The sequence below is a fragment of the Prionailurus viverrinus genome, chromosome F1 (assembly GCF_022837055.1).
Source record: "Prionailurus viverrinus isolate Anna chromosome F1, UM_Priviv_1.0, whole genome shotgun sequence".
NCBI lineage: Eukaryota > Metazoa > Chordata > Mammalia > Carnivora > Felidae > Prionailurus > Prionailurus viverrinus.
Window position 1 is genome coordinate 40,290,668 of NC_062577.1, and position 24,720 is coordinate 40,315,387.

A 24,720-nucleotide genomic window follows, 5' to 3' on the forward strand; every position below is an offset into this window, starting at 1 on the left:
ATTTCATGTTCCCCTCGTTGTCCTCTGTTGCTGTTCTCCCAACCTGGGGCATATTCTCAAGCCTCATTGCCTCTCCACCCACCCCACTCTCTGCAGAAAACCCTACCTCCTACCTCCCTGTAGAAGTTGAGGACGTCAGATGGGAACGTCTTTAACTTTCTACACCCCCACCTCCTAGCTTCACATGACTTTCCCATGTGGCTCAGGAGTACCCCTTCCCTATGCAGGCTAACAGCACCTCTGCATCTGACTTCTCCTGTCTCCACAGAAATGAGACTCACGGCTGTCCCCTTCCTCCTGAACCCATCTACTGGGCCATGCCCCTCCTGCTCACACATCTGAAAACAAAACAAGATGGACCAAGCAGACCTCCTGCCATCTTGCATATCTTCTGGCTTCTGTCCCCTACCCCTCATTCCCCCTAACAGTGAAGTTTCTTTACAGATAGGTACATTTTAATATTTCAAACACTTCAGAAAAGTAGAGAATAAATCACCACTTTGTTGGTTTCTAACAAAACGTGACAAATACGGCTGAAACTCCCTTTGAGCCCCTCCTCAATCTCATTACCTTTCTTCCTTCCTAGAGGCAACTGCTGACCCAAAACTAGCCAGCTTGGCAGTGGTTACATGCTTGTACTATAAATATACCTATACATACGCCATATCACTTTCATGTCCGTTTTACGTAAGCGATAGCACGTTTTTCATATTCTGCAACTTGCTTCTTACCCAACATTACATTTTCGAGATTTATCCTCGTTAATACGCATAGCTATCGTGCAACTTAATTTTTGGAGAGCACTCTATCATATGACTGTACTACCCCTTACTGTCCAGTTTCTTAGAAGACTAGTTTCTACTCTTCATCGTCTGTCTGCCCTCCCATCTCCTCTTTAGCTCTCTCCTGCTCGCCTTCTGCCCCCATCCCACCACCTGTCAGGTTCTCCAGTGGTACGCCCCATGGACGCTTTCAGCCCTTATCTTACTGGACCTCTGTGCCACATTCTTGTCTGGATTACTTCTTCCTCCTGAGGCTCTCCTTCCTTTCTGAGCTCTCAATTGGCATCTCCTCCAAGAATGATTCCTCTTTTGCCGTCCCCCTAGATCAGTGGTTCTCAATAGGTGGAGGAGGGGGCAGTTTTGTGCCCCAGGGAACATTTAACAATGTCTGGAGACGCTGGTTGTCATAGGGCAGGTATTACTGACATCTAATGGGTATAGGCTGGGGATGCTGCTTAACATCCTACAGTGACAAGACAGTCCCAAACCACAAAGAACTATCTGGCTCCAAATGCTAACAGTGCCAAGGTTGAGAACCCCCAGTCTAGAGATTGATCTTCTATAAGGTTCCGGTCTGACCCCTCTTCCCTTCCTGTGCTCCACCCCTCTTGCATCACCTCACTCGCTCTTTGGAGACTGTTGAAACAGCTGGGCAGGCTAGCCTATTTCCTAGGATTCCTACCTGACAGCTTGCCTTGGGGGCTAGACTCACCCGGACGCTGGGCCGCTCTGGGGGGACCTCGGACACCATGCTGTGGTTGGATGTGTCGCTGTTGGTGATAGCCGGGCGTTTTCCACCTGCTTTATTGGACATGTCCAAGGCCGATCTGATTTCAGGTTGATGAAAACAGAAGAAAGGGACTGGTCAGAACCCAGAAAGAATGGAAGGGCCCTAGCTGTATTCCCTACCCTGCCACCCACTGTTCCAGCATCAGCACAAAATCACATCCCCTAAGTGCTATCAAGAGGTCACCTCAGCTGCTCCTTCTGCTCTTCTGAGACCACATGCCAGTAATCTTGGTTGGGCATTTTCCTCTTTCTTTCCTGTAAACTTATTTTAAAAACCTAGACCTTAGGACTCTGGAACTCCTTTTCCTTCTCACTGAAGAGACACAATGCCTCAGTGGATATAAGAGTCATTTAACGATCTTTCTTTTCCTTCCATTCACTGAGCCGAGATCCATAGAGGAAGCCGAGAGGAATTCACATTTGGCTCTCAGGGCTATATCACCTTCCCTCAGCACGTCCCTCAAAGGCCCCTGGGTGATACGCCCACCTCAAAACTATCTCACTCCTCGAGCCTGAGATCTGGGAGACACTGGGAAAAGTGGGTGAGGTCAACAAGCTGGATGGCCCTTAGAAGCTTCCATTCCTCAGGACTGAGGTGAGAGACCCTAACTCCCTCTGCTCTCCACACCCCCTCTTTCCCCTTCCCAGCTGCAAAGTGGCAGTGGGGGCGGGGGTGGGGAAGGCTGGAAAGGTCAAGCAGCCAATGGGGGCAGACATACGTTTTCAAATTAAATTTTTTGTTTTCTTCTGGGACCTGGCCAGTCACTGGGTGCAGAAATGTGTTCCGTCTTTCATTGTGGCTGTGGAGGCAAAAAAGAGAGAGGTTGTGATAAAGACGGAGAAGGCAGAGACACAAGCTAAAGGAAGGGCGGGCCCCAGGCAGTGACAGGGCCCCGATGGCCACATGGGAGATGGTCCCTCTGTCGTCTGTGGGGTCCAGGAGAGGCAGGCTGGGGGGCTGGGCTGCAGAAAAAGCAGCTGCAGTCAGGTGGGGGGTAGGGAGACACCTTTCACTAGTCAGTGCTAACTACTTACACAGATCGCTGAGGCTGGAAATACGTCCCACTTAACCCCTTCAGTGGTGACCCTGGGCTTGTAAGTGAGTAGGGGGGGGGGCAGGAGTCTCCAACAGCCAAGGTTTTGTGTGTGGCAGGCTCTGTCCCAGGAACTGCTCCTGCCCGTGCCCCACATAAAAACTGCTCACTCATTATTTGCTGAAAGAATTCCCTTGTGACCTTGGACTCCTTTCTCTCCTGTTTTATGTTGCATCTCTTGCTTTACGTGAAACCAGAGATCCAGAAACTCCATTCCTGAGCTCGGGCTGGGACCCACTCACGCTTCCAGTCCAGGGTCCCTGCATCTAAGGGGCCACTTGATGTACTGAGGCCCCAGGGACCGTCAGGCATCGAGGTGAGTGCCGGCTCCACAGTCACATCTAATTAAGGGATGCTGGGGCCTGGGGTGGGCTGGGGTGCTGGGAGGACAGGCTGCTAGGAAACGGGGTCTGTGCAGAAGCAGATGGGGAGCAGGGCCGTGGAGGCTCCTTGGGGAAGTCCTGCTGTGGCTCTCTGGCTGGCTGAATGTCAGCCTAGTTTCCTGGTGGCTTCTGGGGGAGACAGACAGTCTGAAAAGGGTAGCAGATAGACCTTAGAGGGGGGCTGGTGCTGTGGGTCTAAGCCACCGATGGCAGCCATTGAAGATGGCTTCTGCGAACAGGGGACCACTCGGCAAGAACGGATCCAAGCATCTAGCCAGTGGGGGACTGGGTGAGTTTTAAGGTCTTCACTCATCCCTCGTGAGAGATGCTGTGAGAGCCCAGAACAGTCTCAGTCCGACCCAAGAAGCAGGCACCTGGACAGCGCCTGCTGAAGCCATGCCAAGCTTGGGGCTTGGGGGGGGGGGTGGTCCTGACACCAGGCCACTTGAGCACTCTGACAGCGACCAGCCAGGGCTGCCTGGCATGTGGCACCCCAGCCGGCCCCTGAGGAAATGAGCCTAGCTTGGTCCCTTCCCTTCCACGTGAGAAGTAACCTTATAGAAACCCCTCTTCGATAGTCCGGGAATCTCAGCCCCTGGGCTGTCTGCTGGAGTTAGAGATAATAACAAACAGTGGGTTTTTTTTTTTCAGCTCCCAAACCAGCCATGTGCAGATAGAATCCAAAGCCCTGTGCAGAGAAGCCCGGTGAGCAGTGGCCACAGTCTATGTGGAAATCTAGGGTTTTGCAGCTTGGGCTTGCCAGCCAGGACCCTAAATCTGGCCAGTGTCCACCAGGACTCGGTTCCAACTCCAGCATATTGCTCACCTGCTCTCCACGTCTCAAACTTTATTCCCTCCTCCCTCCAACAGGGATGCTCTCCTCAACTGCAGGGCGTCGTTGCAAGGAAGGGTGACTGGTTCCAGTCCCCCCCGCCCCCCGCCTCTCCCCCATCGGGAGGCGAGCAGTTTGTGAAAATAAGGTCCTCGAGGTGCCAAGATCTCTGCTTTTCCCCGGTGGCACAGAGCGCCTGCTCCCCACCTCCCACGTCCAGCCCGCTCGCTACATGTTCCCTGTGCTAACTGCCGGAACCTTCCCCACACACACTGGTATAGACAGACAGACAGACAGACAGACACACACACACACACACACACACACACACACACACACAGAAGCATACACAGTCTGCTGTCAGCCGGCACAGGTCTCTCAAGGGACAGCGAATTGCTCCCTGCCCCAGACTCTGCTACCCAGCAACCCCTACAAATGACGTCCTCTCTCCATCCCGGCGCTACCAATTTCAAAATAGCTTCCCCTTCACAAGCACTGCAATGCAGCAGCCATTGACCTAACTCCTCTTCCTTCTCCAGGTCAGGTCTGGCAGGGCCCTCGCTCAGAAGCCCCCGACCCAGCGAGCCGCCCATCAGCCCGCTCACGGAACTCGGCTCACCGGCCACTGAAGAAATCCCTACCTGACCCGCCGATCAGCCCGAAACTTCAGCATCCTTTTGGCAGCTCTGTCCCCTGTTCGGCAGCCTCAGAGGACCTGCCAGCCACCCTGCTCCTACCATCCCTCTGAGAAGTAAGTCCTCCGGGTCCCAGTGGCCAGCTCAGGGCGCGAGGCAGGCGCGGCTGGCTCCCCCTCCTCCTGGCTCCGGCACCAGGCGAGGGGGAGGGGCTCTCCCCGGGTGGTGGCAGGGGGTGCCCAGGTGCCCTGGGGGGCCCGTGGCTTCCTAGCATCCAGCCCGAATGCTGCCTTCTGAGTGCTGGAGGCAGAATAAATGAGCAGGGATGATATCCTCCCGGTCCAGGTCCCCGAGGAGAAAACGCTGAAACAGAGGCGGGCGGGCGCCGAGCAGGTGTACAAGTTCCAGGTAGTCCGACCTCCCTGAGCTAAGGACACAGAGTGGCCGGGCGGGCGGAGCCGTCTGGGGCCACACTCCCATCTGCGCGGCCTGCAGGAAGACGGTCTTTCCTGCCTCCCGACCCCCAGCCCCGAACGCAGGCCCTTGGGCTGAAATCCACGTGCTTCGCAGAGACCCTTCTGATCCCGCGGGCACGAGGGTTAAAAGAAGCTCCAGGCTCGGCTGCTGCCACTGCCTAGAAGCTGAGATTAAGTTTCCCAGACTTCGGCGCAGACAGGGCACAGCGAGGGGGGCTTCTGCGCAGCAAACCACCCCCCCCCAAACGTGCTCTCTTAGGACCCAGCCCCGCCTGGCTTGCCCTCCGCTTGGGGTCCAGCTGAGGGGCACGGGGAGCCAGAGCTGGTGGCAAGGACCTGGCTTCTTTGCTCTGGTGCACTGGAAGGAAAGCTTCCTCCCAAAGCTTGTGAGGAAGAGGGCAGCAAACAGGGCTCAGAGGGGGTCACCGTGTGTTTACTTCTGCAAATCTTCCCAGATGCCATATGATAAATCCCAGCTGGCGACTGTCGGATCTGCTCAGGGGCAAAGGAGGTTTGCATCGCCTTGAAGTTCCCTGAACTCTCCGGGGGCTGAAGACGATCAGATCTCCCCTTTCCCTCATGCCCTCGGTGTCTGAGGGTCCTGGGACTGCAAGGGCCTTCTGAAGGTCATCTCTTCCAACCCCCTGCCTCCAGGCAAGCTCACTCTGCAATCAATCTCATTAAGTGCCCTGGCTGTTCACAAAGGGCTCCAGCAAGGGAGGCTCCAGACCCGCTGTCAGCTTATGCTGCCAACTTGCTCTTTCTTGATATCAAATTTCAGTTCCTCTGGCTTTCCATATTATTCCATTTCTGCCTTCGGATGACAGAATCCCTTCTGAGCAGCGTGGTCCTTTATCGCAGCACCAGGCAGTCCGTTGACATCATAGTCTGTTGTTATGGCAATTCTGTGATGTCACAACAGACACCGAAAGGGGAGGGCGGATCTAATTTTTTGGATCGAGGTCACAACTCAGAGAACCGTGCAATCAGTGCATGCCAAAGCGAGCAGACAACATTATTATTTAACTGTGACAAGACAAGCCGGCTGGCTGGAGCTGGGGTCAACAGCTACTGATATTGAGGCAACTAATCCTAAATCCAAACGGTCAATATATTCAACCATTTAGCGGTACTTTTGCAAATGGTGACAAGAGCCTTCGGGTGCCAGATCCCACCTCTCTCTGGCCCAGCCTAATTATTTGAGCCCTGCTATGGTTGCGGGAATCTGGGCCCTCCTCTGGGGCCAGCTTGAGGTCTCTGCCTGTGCACAGTAGGTGCCTAATAAATATTTGTTGAACCAACAAGTGAATGAATGAACGAACAAAAGAAACCCTCCGTGCTCCAACTTAATTTTTAGCCACCTGCATTTGGAGTTTGACATTCTATTACCAAGGGCCTCCCTACCTTTGCTCTCTCTTAAAATTAATTACTTCCTCTCCATGAGAGAAGCTCTGTCTCTGCCCCCTCGCCCCTTCACTCAGCTCCCCTGCCTGGCTCCCCCTCGAATATATAGCTTGGCTTTGATCCGTCTTCATTAGGAGGGGAAGAAAATTAAGCTCATCTGTACAGGAGGAGGGAGTGGAGGTGCATTGGGAAAATGAGTTTTCTTCCTCTAGAAGGCAAAAAATATCCCCTTTCTCTTCAAGCTGAGCTCAGGAACCTCCCACAGGCTTTGCTTAAGTTGTAAGCTAAATTACTTCTCCCATGCCCAGTGAAGCTAGCACAAGGGAGTAGGAATGTAGGCTCAGGGGCTTTCCCCGCTTGTCGAGGGCTCTGAAATCCTCAGGGTTCAGGCACACAGAATGCCTAGCTGGGGTTCTTTTCCTTCACCACTAAACTGCACAGAATGACAGGGTGTCATTTTAGGGTAGACGTCAAGAAGAACTTACCAGGTGCAGGATATTTTAAAAGGGAAACAAGGATAGGTGATTCATTTTTTCTCTCTTCTTTCCTTTTTTTTTTTTTTTTTTTTTTTTTGGTGGGGGGGATGTCAAAGGCCTCCATTTCTCAGGAACAAATAGTTATGAGCACATCTCCAAATGGACCTCCTGATTCCCCCCCCCCCCAAAAAAGGGGGAGAATCTCAAGCAGTCAAGCAGATTTTGTGATGGAGGCAGGAACATCCCTAAACTCCTGGATCTCCCACTGGGTGGCCACCTTATCCACTGTGCCTACAAACGTGGCCCCAATGGCAGTGCCACCAGTGAAAAGAGAATTGGGCAACACCAGGCTTACAGTCCAAGATCCAACGGGAATTAGCAATGTGACCTGACTTCTCTGGTTATTCGTTTCCTCGTGTGCAAATGAGGTACCTTCTAATTCTATGAAATAATAGGTGGAACTTGCAAACTGTGAAATGTTTTATGCATAAGAGATAATGGCGATGATTAATTTGCTTAAAAACAAATCAAGAAACATGCCAGGTGCCGGAGCTAGAAAAGGAAAAACATACCATTCAGGTTTAAGAAGGCTACGTGCATGGGGCGGGGGCTGACTTTCCAGATGTGCCAATACCAGTAAATTACAACAAGCAGAGGCCGGGCATCCGCCTCTCCTTCCTAGTTAGGGCTTTCCTACTTCCTGAGGCACCCTCAGTCTCCAGGTCCTGGTGACAGCCTCACTACAAAGATAACCCAGTACTGATCTGTCTCCAAACATCCTCCCCAAGCATCGGCATCTGTCTCGAGGGCTACTGGCACTACACGGTCAAAGGCAGCAAATTCAACCCCAGTCTCCGCGACCCTTTGTAGGCATGCATGGTTGCACATGTGCACACACACGTGCGCGCGCGCGCACACACACACACACACACACACACACACAGGTTGGACGCCCAGAGCTCCCACCGTGATAAATATTGAACAACTAGAAAAATACACTCAACGCCTTCCACCCTCTGGGCCCCTCCTGGTTATCTGCCCTACACCAAGCTGCCTCATTTCCATAGCTCCCGAGAATCTGCTGACAGAGAATTAGCCCTGGCTAGGCTTCCCCATCCAGAGAGCACTTTGGCTTCTGGCATCACAGCTCATTATATGGAGAGAGGACATGGGGGGGGGGGGGGAAGCGGGGGGGGGGGGGGGGGTGCTGCCTGTGGCCCATCCCTCCCACTTCCTTCTTTTCCCCAGCTAGCAAATTCCAAGCGAGGCCATCCACACTCCTGGGATGGCTGCTGCCGGAGGGCGGGGGGAGGGAGGAAGGTAGGGAGAGGTTTGGCTGCAGCTCCCCACCTCCCTCCCCACCATGTCTCATCATTATTTTTGAGCAGCTTTATCTGCTCCGGCATTCTGTCCCAATTAAAACCAGCTCGGTTTACAGTTCCAACAGCGCTGGTGTGCCTGACCATTGAAGCTCTCCTGATCATTCCTCGGGAAAAATACGCTGCCCTAGCCAACTTCTCCCCACCAAAGTCCCTCTGTCCTCCAGCCTATTGCTGCCACACAAAGAAGCCAAAGGAGGTCAGGCCCCGGTGGCCCTCCTGGGGATCTGCAGGTGGCAAGGAGCACCTCGGCACGGCACTGTCTCTTCTCCACGTGCTTGCTCCCTGCAGAGCAAAATACCAGCTCTGCGGGCTCCGGGGACCCAGCTGCCAGCCTCACACCGGTACTTGTTCTCTCCTCTCTGCCCTTGCACCATCCTTCCTCCCAGGCCACAGTCATTTCCAAAAGGGCAGGAATAGGGCGTCCTCTGCCAAGTAAGCTTGGAATGTCCTGAAATGCTAGGCCACTGGGCTGAGCGGCTAAAAGGTAAGACTCGGGCCGCCCCCTTTCCTGCTCAACTCTGCCTATCCTCCCAGCCCCCATCCCCAACCCAAAGGGCCAAAACACATTTCCCTTACTATGACCGGTTGTGGAATGCTGGGGGATGTTCACCCGGAGCTCGGCCCCTACCTCAGATAGAAAGCAGATGAGCTGGCTTAGTAGCCAACGGAGGGGAAATCGCAAATCAGGGGGCCAGAGTCAGGTTCCCTCTCTTCCCCACCGTGTCCTTCCCTGGGGTCTCGCCGCACTATCTCCGAGCCCCTGCCCCGGGCTGGAAAGAAGCCCCAGACGGCAGGGTAAGGGCTGGGCTCTCGCGGGCTCTTTAGTCCCGGTCACTGTTTGTAGCGTGCACGCGCGCGTGTGCGCGGCGGGGAGCGGCGGGTATCTCAGGGAGGGGAAGTTTGCGGGGAGTGTTCATTCTGATCTTGTGCCCCCGCTTGGATTATCTTATCTTCAAACTGATGACGACGGCGACGATGATGACGATTTTACTTTATGTGATTCCATTCATCTTCTGAAAAATGAAGACAACCGGGGTGGATATTCAGCACAGCCATGCTATGTTACGAAAACGTTGAAATTCTCCCTTATTGGTCAGTAAAGAGCAGCTCTTGAGCGCCCCCTCCTCACCTCCCCACCGGTGCCTGCCCCGCCCCCCCCCCCCCCCCCCATCCAAAGACACCACGCGGGGTGGGGGGGCACAGGACTCCAGGCCCCTGCCCTTTCTGGTCGACGAATTACTGAACGTCATTCCTGAAGCCGCCATTCCTTAACTGTCAGAACACCAATGGCCCTTGCAAGCGTCAAGATCGGGATTCTGGGCCCAGAAGTTGTGATGTGCAGGACGCAGGACGAGAGGGGCCTTTCCCGCTTTTCCACCCCACGCCTGACCCAACTTGGGAGAACTGGGGCAACGCAGCTCCCTGGGGCTCCCCACCTTCCTTGCCCTCACGCTTTGGTTTTGTTCCCTGCTGAAGGGAAAGGACATTTAGGAAGGACTGTCATTCTGGCTCCACCTTCCCTCCTCACAGCCTTCCTGAGTGGTGAAGCCTGATGGGAGCAGGGGGAAGGCCCCAGTCTCCTCCCTCAGCCCCCAAGCCGCCTTCTCCTGACAGTCAGCAAGAGTCCCACGAGATAAAGGGGCAGGATACTAATTAATTACTGTCTCCCCCCCCCTTTCCCCCCGGCTCTGAGCTAAATCCCCAAACCCCAACCTTTCAGAAGCTGAGGCGGCCCAGCTGTCTGCTTCCGAGCCTCCAGAAGGTCACTGGAACCAGCTCTCTTCATTCCTAGCTCAGCAGATTTGGTTCGTGGTGTCCCAGACAACAGTCCCACCCCACCTCACCCCAAGGGAAAGCATTCGACAGAGTAAGGGTTCAGAGAACAATGCAACCAGACTAACGTCCCTCCTTCCACACCCTCCAAGGCTACAAATGCCTTCTCAGTTATCAATCCAGCAACCGGGGAGGGTCAAGTTGTCCTGTGCCTCAGCTTCCTTGTGTCAACAATGAACCAATGGTGCAGCCACTCCGGAAAACAGTATGGAGGTTCCTCAAAAAACTAAAAAGAGAACTACCCTACGACCCAGCAATTGCACTACTAGGCATTTATCCACGGGATACGGGCGTGCTGTTTCAAAGGGACACATGCACCCCCATGTTTATAGCAGCACTGTCAACAATAGGCAAAGTATGGAAAGAGCCCAAATGTCCATCGATGGATGAACGGATAAAGACGATGTGGTATATATATATACAATGGAGTATTACGCGGCAATCAAAAAGAATGAAATGTTGCCGTTTGCAACTACGCGGATGGAACTGGAGGGTATTACGCTAAGTGAAAGTGGTCAGTCAGAGAAAGACAAACATCATATGACTCCACTCATATGAGGACTTTAAGAGACAAAACAGATGAACATAAGGGAAGGGAAACAAAAATGATATAAAAACAAGGAGGGGGACAAAACAGAAGAGACTCTTAAATATGGAGCAGACGGTTACTGGAGGGGGTGTGGGAGGGGGGATGGGCTAAGTGGGGAAGGGGCACTAAGGAATCTACTCCTGAAATCATTGTCGCACGATATGCTAACTAATTTGGATGTAAATTAAAAAAAAATAAAATTAAAAAAGAATAATAATTAAAAAAATGAACCAATGGTAATAAGTAGGCCTTGTTCAGTACACAACACAGATGAAGGGGTTCAGAACAAAGGGGATAAATTAAGCTCATGTGGTCTGGGCTTTGCATTTGGAGGACGGCAAGGCCCATATCAGAGGCAGGGAAGCTGAGGTCCGTTGTCCCAACCCTAGTGACTGGAGAGAGAAGACAAAGTTCCTGCTCTTTGTCCAATCTGAGCCTTTTTTGTCTCCAGGAAAGAAGAGGGACAAAGCTTCATGATTCAGAGGGAGACACCTGCTCCACCAGGCTGGCTGCAAGAACACAGGGATAAAAGACACAAACCCTCTTACTTGTAAGCCCGCGGGCCATAGGTCTGGGGACTGTGTGTGACATGGAGCGGGGGCGAGGGGGTACCCACGAATGTTAGTCCGACAACACCTGCCTAGGTGCGGAGATGCGGAAGGGCGGCCGCATGCAAACTGCTTACCGCCTGGGCCTTCTCGGTTGCTGTTGGCCAGCACCTCACACACAGTAGGAACGGAATGGGTGATGGCCGTGGTTGCAGAGGCAGTGGGAGGAGTGGACGTGTGCCATTGCACTTTGGGAGATGGAACTGTGAGTGAGAGAGGCGGGAGGGCTCAGCTTCCGGTCCCTCTCGCTGGGGGATGTGAAGGCAGGTTCCATATGCTCCGGGGCCCCCTCCTCTCCTCCCCGCTCCCAACTGGCCAGCCCACGCTGATAAGAGTCTATGAAGCAGGGGCTTTGTCTGGGGGAGAGGAGAGCAGTAAATCAATGGGAGCAGAGAGCAGGGGCCTGGACAATTGCTTCTGGGGGGGAGGAGCCCTCATCTCAGGGAGGCGCATGGAGCAAAGGGGGGCAGAGGCAGGCGGATGGCAGCAAAGCTTTAGTGTTAGCATCACCCCTCACCTGCCCTGGGGGAGCCAAGCCGGCCCCTCCCCCCAGGGAGGGCTCAGCTGCTCATCTCTCCTAGACTGGGGGACACAGATGGATTGTGGGAAATTCCGAACACCTCCTTCTGCTGGGAGTGAGGAGTCTGGAACTTCCCATGTGCTTGGGGAGCTTGCCAAGGGCTCTGAGGGCAGAGGCATCTCCCCAGATTGCTGTCTGCTGTAGAGAGGATCCAAAGTGATCCTGGGAACGCAGGACACCAGTGGAACGGGCCAGAAAATGGCTGTACCTGGGGAAGGTCATTGCCGTCTTCCCCCTCTGTGGACTGAGGACAGCTGTAGAGTGCTCCCCCTGCTATCCCAGAGAGGAGAAGTGAGATCTAGAAAGGAAAGGACTTAGAGAACTATTGAAGAAGGCTGTCCCATAGAGTCAAAGAATGGAGAGTGTGTGGGTTATCCTTACGGAAAAGGGTGAGGGCAGTGGTTTCCCCATCTGTAACAAAGTGACACCAGAGATGTTAAGTTAAACAAGATCACATGTTGGAAGCACAGAGGAAAATGCCTGGCACATAATCATTCCTCGGCAAATTGCTGAAGTTATAATCATTAATAGATTAAAGGGATCACATAAAACAAGTAGCATTCTTCTTCTTTTTTTTTTTAAATGTTTTTCCACGTTTATTTATTTTTGGGACAGAGAGAGACAGAGCATGAACGGGGGAGGGGCAGAGAGAGAGGGAGACACAGAATCGGAAACAGGCTCCAGGCTCCGAGCCATCAGCCCAGAGCCCGACGCGGGGCTCGAACTCGCGGACCGCGAGACCGTGACCTGGCTGAAGTCGGACGCCCAACCGACTGCGCCACCCAGGCGCCCCCAAGTAGCATTATTCTAAAGCTGTGCCGTCCAGTTTAGTAGCCATTGGTCATATGGGACTATTTACATTGGAATTAATTAAGATGAAATAAAATTAAAATGCCAGTTCCTCGTCATGCTAGCCACATCTCACCGTGTGGCTCAACGGTCACAGTCGCCAGAGGCGACCACACGGGACAGACAGCCATGGCGCACTCTACCATCGTGCAGCAGTCTATCTGGACAGCACGGGGCCAGAGTCTCTGCAAGCCACCTTCCGGTTCTAATATTTTTTGATTCTCTGGAATATGTACTTCCGCACCAGCTGCTCTGGGCTCAGGGTCCTCAGGGAGTACAGGTGCCCTGCTAGTCCTCAGCTACAGCAAGAAGCAGGGGAAATCTGCCACCACCACCAGAGTTCGGTACATTTCAGAGTCGCATCAGAATTGATTTGGAGAATCCATCACTTTTTAAAGCATATACATTAAGAGATTCCCCTCCAAGATGGGGAATACTGTTACTGACAGCCTGTTGGGGGCAGGCTTGGGGGAGGCACTGGGGAAAGGTTACACAGCAGCTCACTCTGTGCAGAGAGGAGAGGTGGTAAGGGGGAAGAATGGGGGAGCCCGTTCCTCCCCTGCCTTCCTTTTCCTTCTTGGATTGGCCAACTTCTGGCAGAGACCGGAGGGAGGAGGAGGAAAGAGGTGAGCTGCGGGGTCCTTTGGTTTAGAACAGGAAGAGCAGGCACACAGGGAAAAGATAGAGGGGTGGCCACCAAGGACAGGGGGCTTAGAAGTCCTCCTTCCCTGCGCCTCCCCCATCCCACCCTACGACCCAGACCTGGAGCCTGTGGTAATCACAGGGAAACAATCTGTCCCTAAACAAACAGCACTTGAAGCGGGTGCCAGAGTGCGTTCATTGATAACTCAGGCTGAGACAGGGGAGGAAGATCTCAGAGGAACGGGAGAGGCACTCCCAGGCCTAGACCCCAGCCAAGGAAAGAGGGGGACGGCAGAGGGAAGGGAAGAGGGAGACAGAAAGAGGGGACCAACTGTCCCCACCCCTGTTCCCCCCGCCCCCGCCTGCCATGCAATAGCCTCGAAGGAAGACGAGGCAGGGAAGCTGCAACAAGAAGGAACAGAATGCTCTCGGGAGGGGAGTGGAGAGGAGGAAAGGGAGAAGGATGCTGTACTGGTGCCGGTCAGGACAGGTGCCAGTCCGGGTAAGTGACACCAGAGTAACAGGTGCGGCTGCCTGCACCTGTCAGAGCGTGTGAGCCACTGTGCTGCTGTTGCAACTCCCGGCTGGGCCCGGGGACGGCACAGCCTACGGAATTCCCAGGGCCTGGTGCAAAATAAAAACGCGGGGCCCCTTGTTTGAAGATTAAGAATGTCAGGACGGCAACAGCAGAGCATTAAACCAGGCCTTGCTGAGCCTGTGGGGCCCACTGCACAGGCTGCATGCCCAGGAAGTCCACCCAGCCTGGGGGTGCCAGGCCCTCCGTGCCACTTCCCCTGGGACTCTGAGGGCGGAAGGCGGCCGATCCCCTCTGCGGCTCACTCTCTTAATACAGGGCAGAGAACAACAAGTGGCCCCGCTCCTCCCATCTCTACTCCCCACCCCCCCCCTTTCTTGGCTCACATGCCCAGAAACTTGGCTTTTGCTCTTGCCCTGCTGGGTCCCGGGCCCGGCCCCTCCCCTTTCTTGTGCCTGGTTTCTGTTTGCCTGTGGGCAGCCCGGCAGCTGAAGCGCCCAGCTGAAAGCCACCAGGGGCTTGGGTTTGCCTTATCTCTCAAATCTGCCTTCAAGATGGCACAGGGAGTGCTCCTTTCCTACCCAACAGTCCCCTTCAGGGCCACCTAACATCAGCATTATGCCCTCCAACCTTTTTCGTCCCAAGAAAGTGGCACGGCTACAAAAGAGCTCCTGGCTAAGGGAGGTGGGGGCGGCGGGGCAGCGGGGTGGGGGAGTCAACACTTCTGCTTTGGAGACAGATCAGGCTTTCATTTTTTGTCACATGTGCACACATGAGTACACACGCGTGCTGAGCACACACACACACACACACACACACACACACACCCTGAAAACAGTCCACCTGCCCCCTCCAACAAAACCCAGAACTCTGGTCCACATTCCCTGCAGGAGTCTGACTTATCTGGAGACGGTGCCTGGGTCAAAGAGCACAAATGTTTTGGAAGCTGAGGGAAGGAGGGACCTGAAGTTGAGAGAAAGGGAACGAGAGACACCCGAACCCAAAAGATTGGTCCTCTTTTTTTTTCTGGATTTGTCTGGCTCCCAAATAACAAACTTTGTCTTCTTCATGAGAGTCGCACTCCCGGCCCACTGCCAGCTCTCTGCACCGCCTCCCACCCCCCCCCCCCCCCCCCCGTTCTGTCCTACCCTCTTCCTTCTCCACACCTGACTAAGTAAAAAAAGATGGAAGGACAAGCCACAGCGATCCCAGCCTCTTTGGAGGGGCCTCTCTGCCTTCCCTCCTGTCTGCTCCCAGGAAATCAGCCCACGAGAGGGCAGGCCGGGAGGCGCTTCTGCCCGGGGCTCCCAAGCCCCTCTCTGGAGACAATGGCTCAGAGAGGGAGGACGCAGCCAGCCAGCTTTCTGTGCAGGGTGGCCACACACAAAACCATTGTCTCCGCATCAGGACAGACAATGGTTTGTATCTCCAGCTCCTGGGCCAAGTAGTTCACCCCCTTGGATGAAAGCAACCCTCAACATTCCCTTGTAAGAAATAGCCTGATACTGAAATCTGGCCCCAAGCTGAGAATTTGTATCCGGCTGTAACAAAAGCCCGTTCTAGCTGACGGACTGGGTGTATCCAGCGCTCCCTTACCTGGTCCAGAGCCACCCAGGCAAACACACGGGGACAGATCACCACTCTCACCACTCACTCGCCGGCCTCTGCTTGCTCGTCCCCCGACTCCTTTCACACTCAGGAATAGGGAAAAGGTTGCCTTTAATACTCACCAGGTCCCTGGTGGGTAGCAATCATTAACAGCCACACATGCTGACTGGCCTTAACCCCTTCAGCGCTGGGTTGCCTCCGGCTGACCGATGGGCAGCCCTGTCCTCTCTTCCCAGCCCTGGGCCAGCCCAACTCCCACCTTGATGTCATCCACCTGAGTAATGCCGGCCTCCCATGTGGAGAGCGGAGAGCGGGAGCCCTCTAGTCCCACCCAGGCTGCCCCGCCTGATTGGAGCACACTCCAACCTGAGGCGCTTGGCTCTGGCGTGGTGCCCAATTGGATGAGCCCACATTATGAAATATTTGCCTAGCAGGCCAATAGAGGAGCCGGGATCTGGGGGAGGGGATGCTATTTTTATTTATTCCTGGAGGAGGGAGAACAGACAAAGGTAGTCCGTCGCATCCCTAGCCCTGGGACGGGAAGCAGTGGGAAGGTGGTCTCAGGTGGATGGAAGCGTCTCTAGCTTCTCTGTCCATGTACGGGGCACAATCCTTGAAGGCTTCTGAGCATTTCAGCTCCTGGCTGTTCAGCGAGAGGGCTTCGTTGCCTTAATAATCCCCTGCCTCGCTCAGGAGTTTGGAGAGTCTTAGCAGGAATTGTAACAGAAACCAAGAAAGGAAACTCCTTGACCGGCAAAGGATTGCTCGTCTCTACTTAAACTGTGCAGCTATAGGTGGTCTTCTTTATATTTCAAAGTTGCAGAAATTGTTTTGTTTTGGGGTTCTTTTTTGTTTTCGCATCTTTCGAGGATGCAGCTGAAAGGTGGGCAGGAATGAGTGGAGACAAATCCCCTCTTTATCCCTTTAAAAATAGGCTTCTGATTTGGGGAAATCTAAATCCAGCATAAAAGTATCCACATGTAGGACACATGCAAATCTATGCAGATATGTGCAAATGAGCAGCTCCGGGCTTTTCAGAGTCAGTCCTTGCCGGGATTTTTCTAGTTTGAGCAAGAAACCAGGTAGTCTCAAAACCTGATATCAGAGCATCTTACTAGAGCTTAAAGATAGCAGCCGAGAGAACATAGAGAGCTCAGCAAACGGATTTATCGAACATATACTACGTGTAAGGCCTTTAAGTATACTCTATTAGAGTGTTAAAAACATGATCATAAATATATAGCATACACAGGAGAATGCAAGTGCCCTCCCCCTGCACGCCCACAATGAATACCCACTTCTCCTTTCAGGGCCCAGTGAGTGAGCTGGCTGCTCCAGGCCTTGCCAGCCTGGGTCTAGCAGCTGGCACCTCCTCCTTATCACCCCTGGTTCCTGTTTGTCTACCAGGAAGCCCAGCCACTGTGGCCCAGGACCCTGGCTTAAGCCAGCCCGGGGGCCTTATCTTATCTCCCAGGCTGCCTTCCCAGTGGCCTGGTGGCTGGTTGGCCCCAGTCTCTTAAAGGGGCTGCACTATATTTGCATCTAGTCGGACCTCAAGAATACCCTCAGAAATCTAGGGAAGCACAGCCTGTGGAGGGTCAGATTCACCACCCCACCCCCTCTTGGCATTCCCTTTACAGCCACGGCAGGCTGCGGGGCTGCTACTGGAATGACTTATTGACTTAAAACAGGGAAAGATGCTAACGTTGTTACATACCACTTTAAATGCTTATCATATTATGCAAAGGCCCTGCACCTCAGTATTTCCAGGCCCCAGTTCTGTTATTGAGTTTTTAAAAGCGGGGCGGGGGGGGCGGGGAGAGGCTCAGGATACACCGTCAATATAGTAAAATCAGTTGTACCTCTAGCTACTAACCTGAAAATTGAAATTTTAAAAACGCTATTTACAATAGAATTAAAAGGGTGAAATGTTAAGAAATACCTTTGGCAAAAGATGTGAAAGACCTATATACTACAAATTATAAAACACTGCTGAGAGAAATTAAACCAAATATACATAAAAGGAGATATATATTGTTTGCATGGATCGGAAGATTCCATATCGTTAAGGTATCAGTTCTCCCCGTATTTTTCTACAGATTCAACACGATCCTTTGTAAACACTGACAAGCTGATTCTGAAATGCATATAGAAATCAAGGGACCTACTTTCAAAAAGAAGTACAAAGTTAGAAGCCTTAGACTCTCTGACTTCAAGACTCGTTGTAAATCTACAGTAATCAAGACAATGTGATATTGGCATAAAGATATATGTATAGATCAATGGGACAGAATAGAGAATCCAGGAATAATCTATGCCTACATGGTCAATTGGTTTGCCACAACGGTGTAAAGGCAATTCAATGAGGGAATGACAGCCTTCTTAATACAGGCTGCCGGACAAAACAGAGCTCCCTACACCTAAGGCAAACAAAAACAAGCCCCCTGACCCTACCGTAAAAAAATTAACTGAAAAGGAACCAAGATCTAAATAAATGTAAGAGCCACAACTGTAAGATTGCTAGGAGAGACCATAGGAGAAAAATCTTCAGTGATTTTCGGTTTGGCAACTGTCTTAAATACGACACAAAATTCACCAACGTCATCAAGAAATCATCAAGAAATTGAACGTCACCAAAATGAAAAACCACTCTTCACAAGATGCGGTTACAAAAAGGAAACGGCAAGCCATAAACAGGGAGGACACATTTGCAAAACATGTACCAGACGTAAGATTTTTATCCAGAATACATAGAGAGCTCTTGCCACTAAAGATTAACGACGGCAAACACCACCACCACCACCACCACCACCACCACAAAAAATATGGGCAAAAGACGTAAACAGACACTCCAACAAAGAAGATCTACAATGTCAAATCAAGTACACGAAAAGATGCTCAACATCATTAGTCATTAGGGAAAGGCAAATCGAATGCACAATGAAATAACGCTACACACCCACTAGAATAGCTAAAATTAAGACTAATCATACCAAGTGTTGACAAGACTGTAGGGGAATGGAACTCATCCACTGCTGCTGAGGATATAAAGGGTACCTCCACTTTGGGGAAGTTTGGCAGTCTCTTAATAAGTTAAACGTGTGGTTATCTTAGAACCCACTGATTCCTAGGTATTTACCCAAAAGAAGCGAAAAGCATGTGTCCACACAAAGACTTGTGCACAAATGTTCATAGCAGCTTGTCAGAGCCCCAGACTGCAAAAAAAAACCCCCAAATGTCCACGAACAGGTGAATACAATGTATGTGCTACACACATACAATGGGCTATGCCTTGACAATAGGAAGAAATGAATTATTACGGGTGCATCTCAAAATAATTATCCCGAGTGAAAGAAGTCAGACGCCCCCAAGGTGGAAAATGTATCCTGTATGACTCCATTATATGAAATGTTCAAATGCGAACTAATCTATAGTGACAGAAAGCAGATGAAAGTTTGAGGGGGAGTGGGGTAGATGGCAGGATTTCGAAGAGGCAGGAAGAAGCTGGAGAGCCACACGTCCGGGGACGTTATGTTAATCGTGGTCTTCGTTTCACAAAACCCATCAGATGTTACCCTTTAAATATATGCAGTTGACCTTCAGTTAATTGTACCTCAGTAAAGTAGAAAAACTTTCGTTTGAAACATCAATACAATACAAAACAACACAACAGCTCCACCTGGGTTCTACCCATTATGTTTTACACTGTGATGGATGTGGGCAAGTGGTGGTGGGGGGGGGGGGACAGGCTGGGGTTCCAGCTTTGCCTGGTGACCTGCTTTAGTCTGACAGAAATGCTGGTTCAAGCCAGGGATGAGCATGGGCCCTGAATCGGCCTGAATACCTCGCATGGATTCAGGTCAAAAATGTGGCAGATCTGAATATGGTCTTTATAAAAATAAAGGATTATCTTATGACAGAAGGGAAAATATTAAGTACAACTCTTTATGATCCCCAAAGCACTCTTATCCTTATCTCATTTGGTTCTTTCATGGCCCCATGAGGCAGGCAGAAAAATATTATCACCCCTCATTTTAACAAAAACCCTGAAGTTCAAGGAGATCGAGTCTTGGCCAAGATAACCCACCTGCCGTATGGGAGGGGAGGCTAAACCCTGATGAGGTCTTTCAATCTCGGTTCAAGGCTCTTTCCTGTTGCCACAAGAACTGTCCCCAGCCGGGGTGACTGGCTCCGACTGTGGACCGTGGACCAGCATCCGGTGCTCACCCTGCCCTGGGTGGATGTTCTAGTGACTGATCCAGAAGGGGCTCCTGGGGTGGATGAAAACAGGGGCAGATCTAGGGTCAGAATAGAATCAACGAACGGGAACCATGCAGTGTTAAGAGAGAGGAGACTGTTAGAGACGAGAGGATCAAGGATCTAATTTGATCACACATTTGATGAGAAGCGGGAGGATGACAACCAAAGCCACTCCCAAGGCAGGAAGTCTGGTGGGTGTGGAAGCAGCTGGAAGCTGTTAGAGGGCTCCAGGCCAGCAACCCGGCTGGGCTCCAGGCCTCTGTACCCCTCCTCTCCCTCCTCTTCTCTCCCTGCCCCACCCTCCCTCCTCCAGCACTCTGGCCAGGGCACAAGAACAGTGGCTGGCTGGGAGCCCCACCTCTCTCTCCCCCTTGTTCCCAGGACAGGATGCTGGAAGGGAGGAGACCTAACCGTGCAGGGCATGGGGACACGACATGTAAGGGGCATCCAAGAACTCAGTATCAAGATTGATACTATTTTCTTAGTGGAATATTTTTCAAAATAAAAATGCAAAAAAAAAACCCAAAAACCATGATAAATGACATATTTTAAATAAAACCCAGATCGGTATTACTGAATTTCCCTCTTGTCTGAGGCTCCAGCATGGCTTACAGGGGCACTGCTATGGGTCCCGTCTTTACTTAAACTGCTGATATTTCGTTCTTTATGAAATTTTGGCACTAATTTTGAGTTTTTAAAAATATTGCTCTCGGTTGGCGGGGTGGGGGACACAGGGGTGGCTCAGTCGATTGAGCGGTCGACTCTTGATTGTGGCTCAGGTCTGATCTTACGGTTCATTGCGATCGAATCCTGCATCAGGCTCTGCTCTGACAGCACTGAGCCTGCTTGGGAGTTTCTCTCTCTTTGTCTCTCTCTGCCCCTCCCCTACCTGTGCTCTCTCTCTCTCAAAATAAATAAACAAGAAAAAATAGTAAAAAAAATAAATACATAAAAATACTGCTCTGGAGAATTGAGTTTTTTGGCACCCCTTAAGTGTTGTCCCTACGAGGGAACTCACATCCCTTACCTCATTCAGACGTGCTCAAGGATGAGGCTAGGGGGGCATGGGAGGGAGCTGGGAAGACTGGACAAGGCCCCGAACGGGCTAGGGAGGGTCCTGCACTCTTCGAAACACCTCAAGGCATGAATAACAGAAAAAGGCTGAGGACTTCTTCTAGAGTAAAGGGGAATAAAGAGGCATGGTCCTGGATTGGATTCTAATGATTAGGGCAACTGATAAAATTTAAATATGGATTGTTTATTAGGTACTAGTCCTGCATCAACGTGACATTTCCGAAATCTGTTCGCTTGTACTGTGGTTATGCAAGAGAATATCCTTGTTTTGAAAAAGGAAAAAAAAAAAAACAAAAACGATGATGCAGAAAGAAGGGCTGGAGGGAAGCCCACGCCCCTCTTTCTCTAGTCTCTCTCCTCCCATTCTAGGCAGTCCCAAGAGGCAACAGTAGGAAATGGGGTTGGCAGAAAGTCTTGTCCAAAAGATCGGGTATTGGAGAACCGGCTGGACATTTTCCTCCCGAAACAAGAATTAATTTTGAATTTCCCAATCCTCCTCACCCTCCCCAGGAAGACTTGACAACCGGCACAGAAAAGAAAAGGAAATTGACACCTATCCGTGCCATGACGCCATGACGCTAGCAAATTCTGATAGGTGCTGAGATCCAGCCTAGGGAGGAGGAACCCGAGAGGTCAGGTAGGTAGCCCGAAGCTACAGGGTTAGGAGGTAGGAGAGTTGGGACCATAGCCCAGGACACAGTCCAAAGCCGGCTCTCTTCCCACTTCATGTAAGTTGTGCAACTTGAAATTCCCTTCTCATGCATCATCCTACAAACTAATCCTTTAGTTTATTTTTACTGAGTTGAATCTGCATTGGTCTTGAGATTTTTGGCTCCGGAGTCAGACTGCCCCAGCTCCAATCCTGGCTCCACCAGTTACCAACTAAGGAGCTTTGGGGGAGTGACTCAACCTCTCTGTGCTTTCACTCCCCCATCTGTAAAAAGGGGTAATATATGCACCTACCTCCTGGGTTTGTCATAGGATTAAATGAGATTATCCAAGTAGAAAATTTAAGAGAGGTCCTGGCACTTAGTAAATGTTCAGTAAATGCAAGTAATCATTCTTATCTGTGCCTGTGCCCTGGACTGCTCACTCATAGGAAGCAATGGCCTGATTTTGACCATAAAGCCCCTTAGCACTTTGATACATAAAAATGGATGGTTAATAATTGCTCCTAAAGAAGCTATTCATCAAGGGGCGCCTGGGTGGCTCGGTTGGTTACGCGTCTGACTTTGGCTCAGGTCATGATCTCGTGGTCCGTGGGTTCGAGCCCCACGTCGGGCTCTGTGCTGACAGCTAGGAGCCTGAAGCCTGCTTCGGATTCCGTGTCTCCCCCTCTCTCTGCCCCTCCCCTGCTCATGCTCTGTCTCTCAATAATAAATAAAGGTTAAAAAATTAAAATAAATAAATAAATAAACATTAAAAAAAAAAAAAGAAGTTATTCCTCAAGATGGCACTTAGCCATTCCTAAATCTGGTTGTAATGTCTTTAAGGCACTACGCACCTCAGAACAAGGGATCATCTGCAGCGGTCACCTGTCCCCTTACCCTGAGGATCCAGAATAATCAACATCTGAGAATCTCAAATGGGAGGGAGGTTTGGCCTGACGTACTTTGAACTGGAAGGTGCATATTTTTTTCCTGGGTCATATCGAACTTCGAAGTTAAAAAGCAAGTCAATGCCAGGGGCTACATCACTGGGCAGGAGTCAACTGAGGAGCCCCAAGTTCTAGTGTTGGCACCGTACCCCTCCAGCGGTATAATGTGGACAAGGGCTTGCCCCTTGGGGCCCACTGGACAGGAAACAGGGACTCACCTTGCCCAGAGAGTGAACGAGAGGGACCAGAGAGACCACGGAGACCTGAGCACTTTAGGTTCTTCGAGAAAGCCCCTCTCTCGGGCTAATTTCCCATCAGGACCCCTGGCCCCAGTGCAGACCTTTGGACTCAGCTAGGGAGGACCCACAGCACAAGAAGGACATGGACTGACAGATCATTCATCTAAGGTGCTGGAGAGAGGCAGGCCAACGGCAGGGCGGCCAAAAGTCAACAGCAGTCAGGTTTCGCCAAGACGGTCCTTCTGTGACAAGGGCAGAGCTGGAACAGGGCAACTTTCTAACTATAAACAGATACCCGAGAAGCCACAAGGCACACAGGACTTGTGTGGGGATGCGAGTGAAGCAAGGGAGACACCAGGGGGTGTATGTCTAGGGGACAGGGCTGTGCGAAGTGGCAGCAAGGGACTGGGGCAAGTGAATGTATCTTGGTGATGGGGATACAGGGGGCAGAGCCAGATTCTGTGGGGCCGGAAGCTATGCAACCTGAGGGGTCCTCGTTAAGAAAAAGACTACAAATACAAATACAGATGGGGTCTTGGAGGGGGCCTGGAACTAAACTGCGTGGCTCACGCCATGGGGGGCGGTAAGCTCGCCCCCACACCTGTCCGCATCTCTGAGCGGACAGACTCACCTGTGCTTGTTTGAACCTTCCTGCCCCTGCCTCGGCACTATTTCGCTTTCCCTTCACACCCGTGCTTTGCTGACCTGATTTTGCTTCGTGGTACACAGCGCGAATTAGTCAGTGCCCCCACGCCTTGGAATTAAATTCCTCCCCGCCTCTGCGCAATAGGTATTTGGATTTTGTGCCACGCCCCAGCCCCCCCCTCCAATGCACTACACCCTCACCATCACCATCAGGGGCTGAGTTCCTCCCTATCCCAGGAGCCCCACCTTTCCTAAAAGGCATTGCAGGCACCCTCCAAGCTGCCCGAAGGGGTGAAACCGAGGCTCTCCCTGACGCCTGGCCCCTTGCATTCCAGCCCTGCGCCCAGACTTTGACCTTCTCCTGTGGCTGGCTGCAGATGTGTTCTGTGTTACAGAAATAGCCCAGCTCCTGGGCCCCTGCAGGCCCTCCCTCTGCTTTACTCAGAGATACCCCACCTCCCAGGCTCCAGGAGGGAAGTGCTCCGTTCTCCACTCCTCTCTCCCCCACGCCCCTCACGGCGCAGAGCCAGATGGGGCCCGCCTCCCCCCTGCGCCTTCCAGCCCCACTGCTTCTGTGCCATATCTGCCATTACAGCTGATGGAGGGGAGCGGTTTGGCGGAGGAAGGTATGAAGGAGGGCATAAAAAAAAGGGGGACAGCACCATGAAGAGACACACACCATGGCATAGCACCGTGAAGAGGTGTACGATCTGACCCCCGTACGGTTTGTCTCTTCTCTGAGGTTCATTGGGATAAAGGGCAGCAGCCAGCCGGAAATGGCTCCAAATCCCAGACACCCTGGCCCAAATTCCCGTTCTCTCATACAAGAGGGTGATTTCATCGTCACGGATTCAATCCTAACCTAAACAAGATGGTGGGCATCGGTCTTCCTCGTGAGTCCAAGATGGAATGTGGGACAATGGATCCAATTACGTTATTAATAACTGAATTTAGAAACAGTAACGGGCTTTCCAACTGTGAGGCTTTTAGATGTTGACGCCCTAGTGTCTGATGGAACAATAAAATCTTTTCATAAAGGACTTCACTAAAAAGCCAGAGTGTTACCTGTGGGTAAGGCAGGGGCCTGAATGGCCGCCTAGGTTCAGGTTCTGTGCCTTTTCCACTCACAGGGAGTGGCAGTGACACTGCAGTCTGGCCACCGACTAGGCCCCTACCCGTCCCCATGATCAGGCAGGAAAAGAGCCGAACGGGAGAGGTCGGGGGCGTATAAAGTCTTCAAGCCAGACTCCTCTAGGCTTGGAGGCCCATGAAGGGCTAACATGTACTAGGAAGCACCCACCCTTTCTAGAGACTGCCCTGACCCCAGTACCCACATAGTTACAGTGGTAACAACCATGTCCCCAAACCTGATGCCACTCTCTTGGTTACAGGGGGTAGCCACCTGGTC

The 24,720-nt window shown here is 51.9% G+C and overlaps 1 protein-coding gene across 6 annotated transcripts in view; it reads right to left on the reverse strand.

The window, feature by feature from the left end:
* The window catches only part of PLEKHA6 (pleckstrin homology domain containing A6), a 143,184-nt gene that overhangs the window by 41,646 nt on the left and 76,818 nt on the right, over positions 1–24,720 (reverse strand). For all 6 annotated transcript variants that reach the window (XM_047841541.1, XM_047841540.1, XM_047841538.1 and 3 more), the window contains exons 4-5: positions 2,291–2,371; positions 1,495–1,609 (exon numbers count right to left, since the gene is read on the reverse strand). In XM_047841541.1, coding sequence (XP_047697497.1) covers positions 1,495–1,609; positions 2,291–2,371 — 196 coding nt within the window. The remainder of the gene's footprint in view (positions 1–1,494; positions 1,610–2,290; positions 2,372–24,720) is intronic.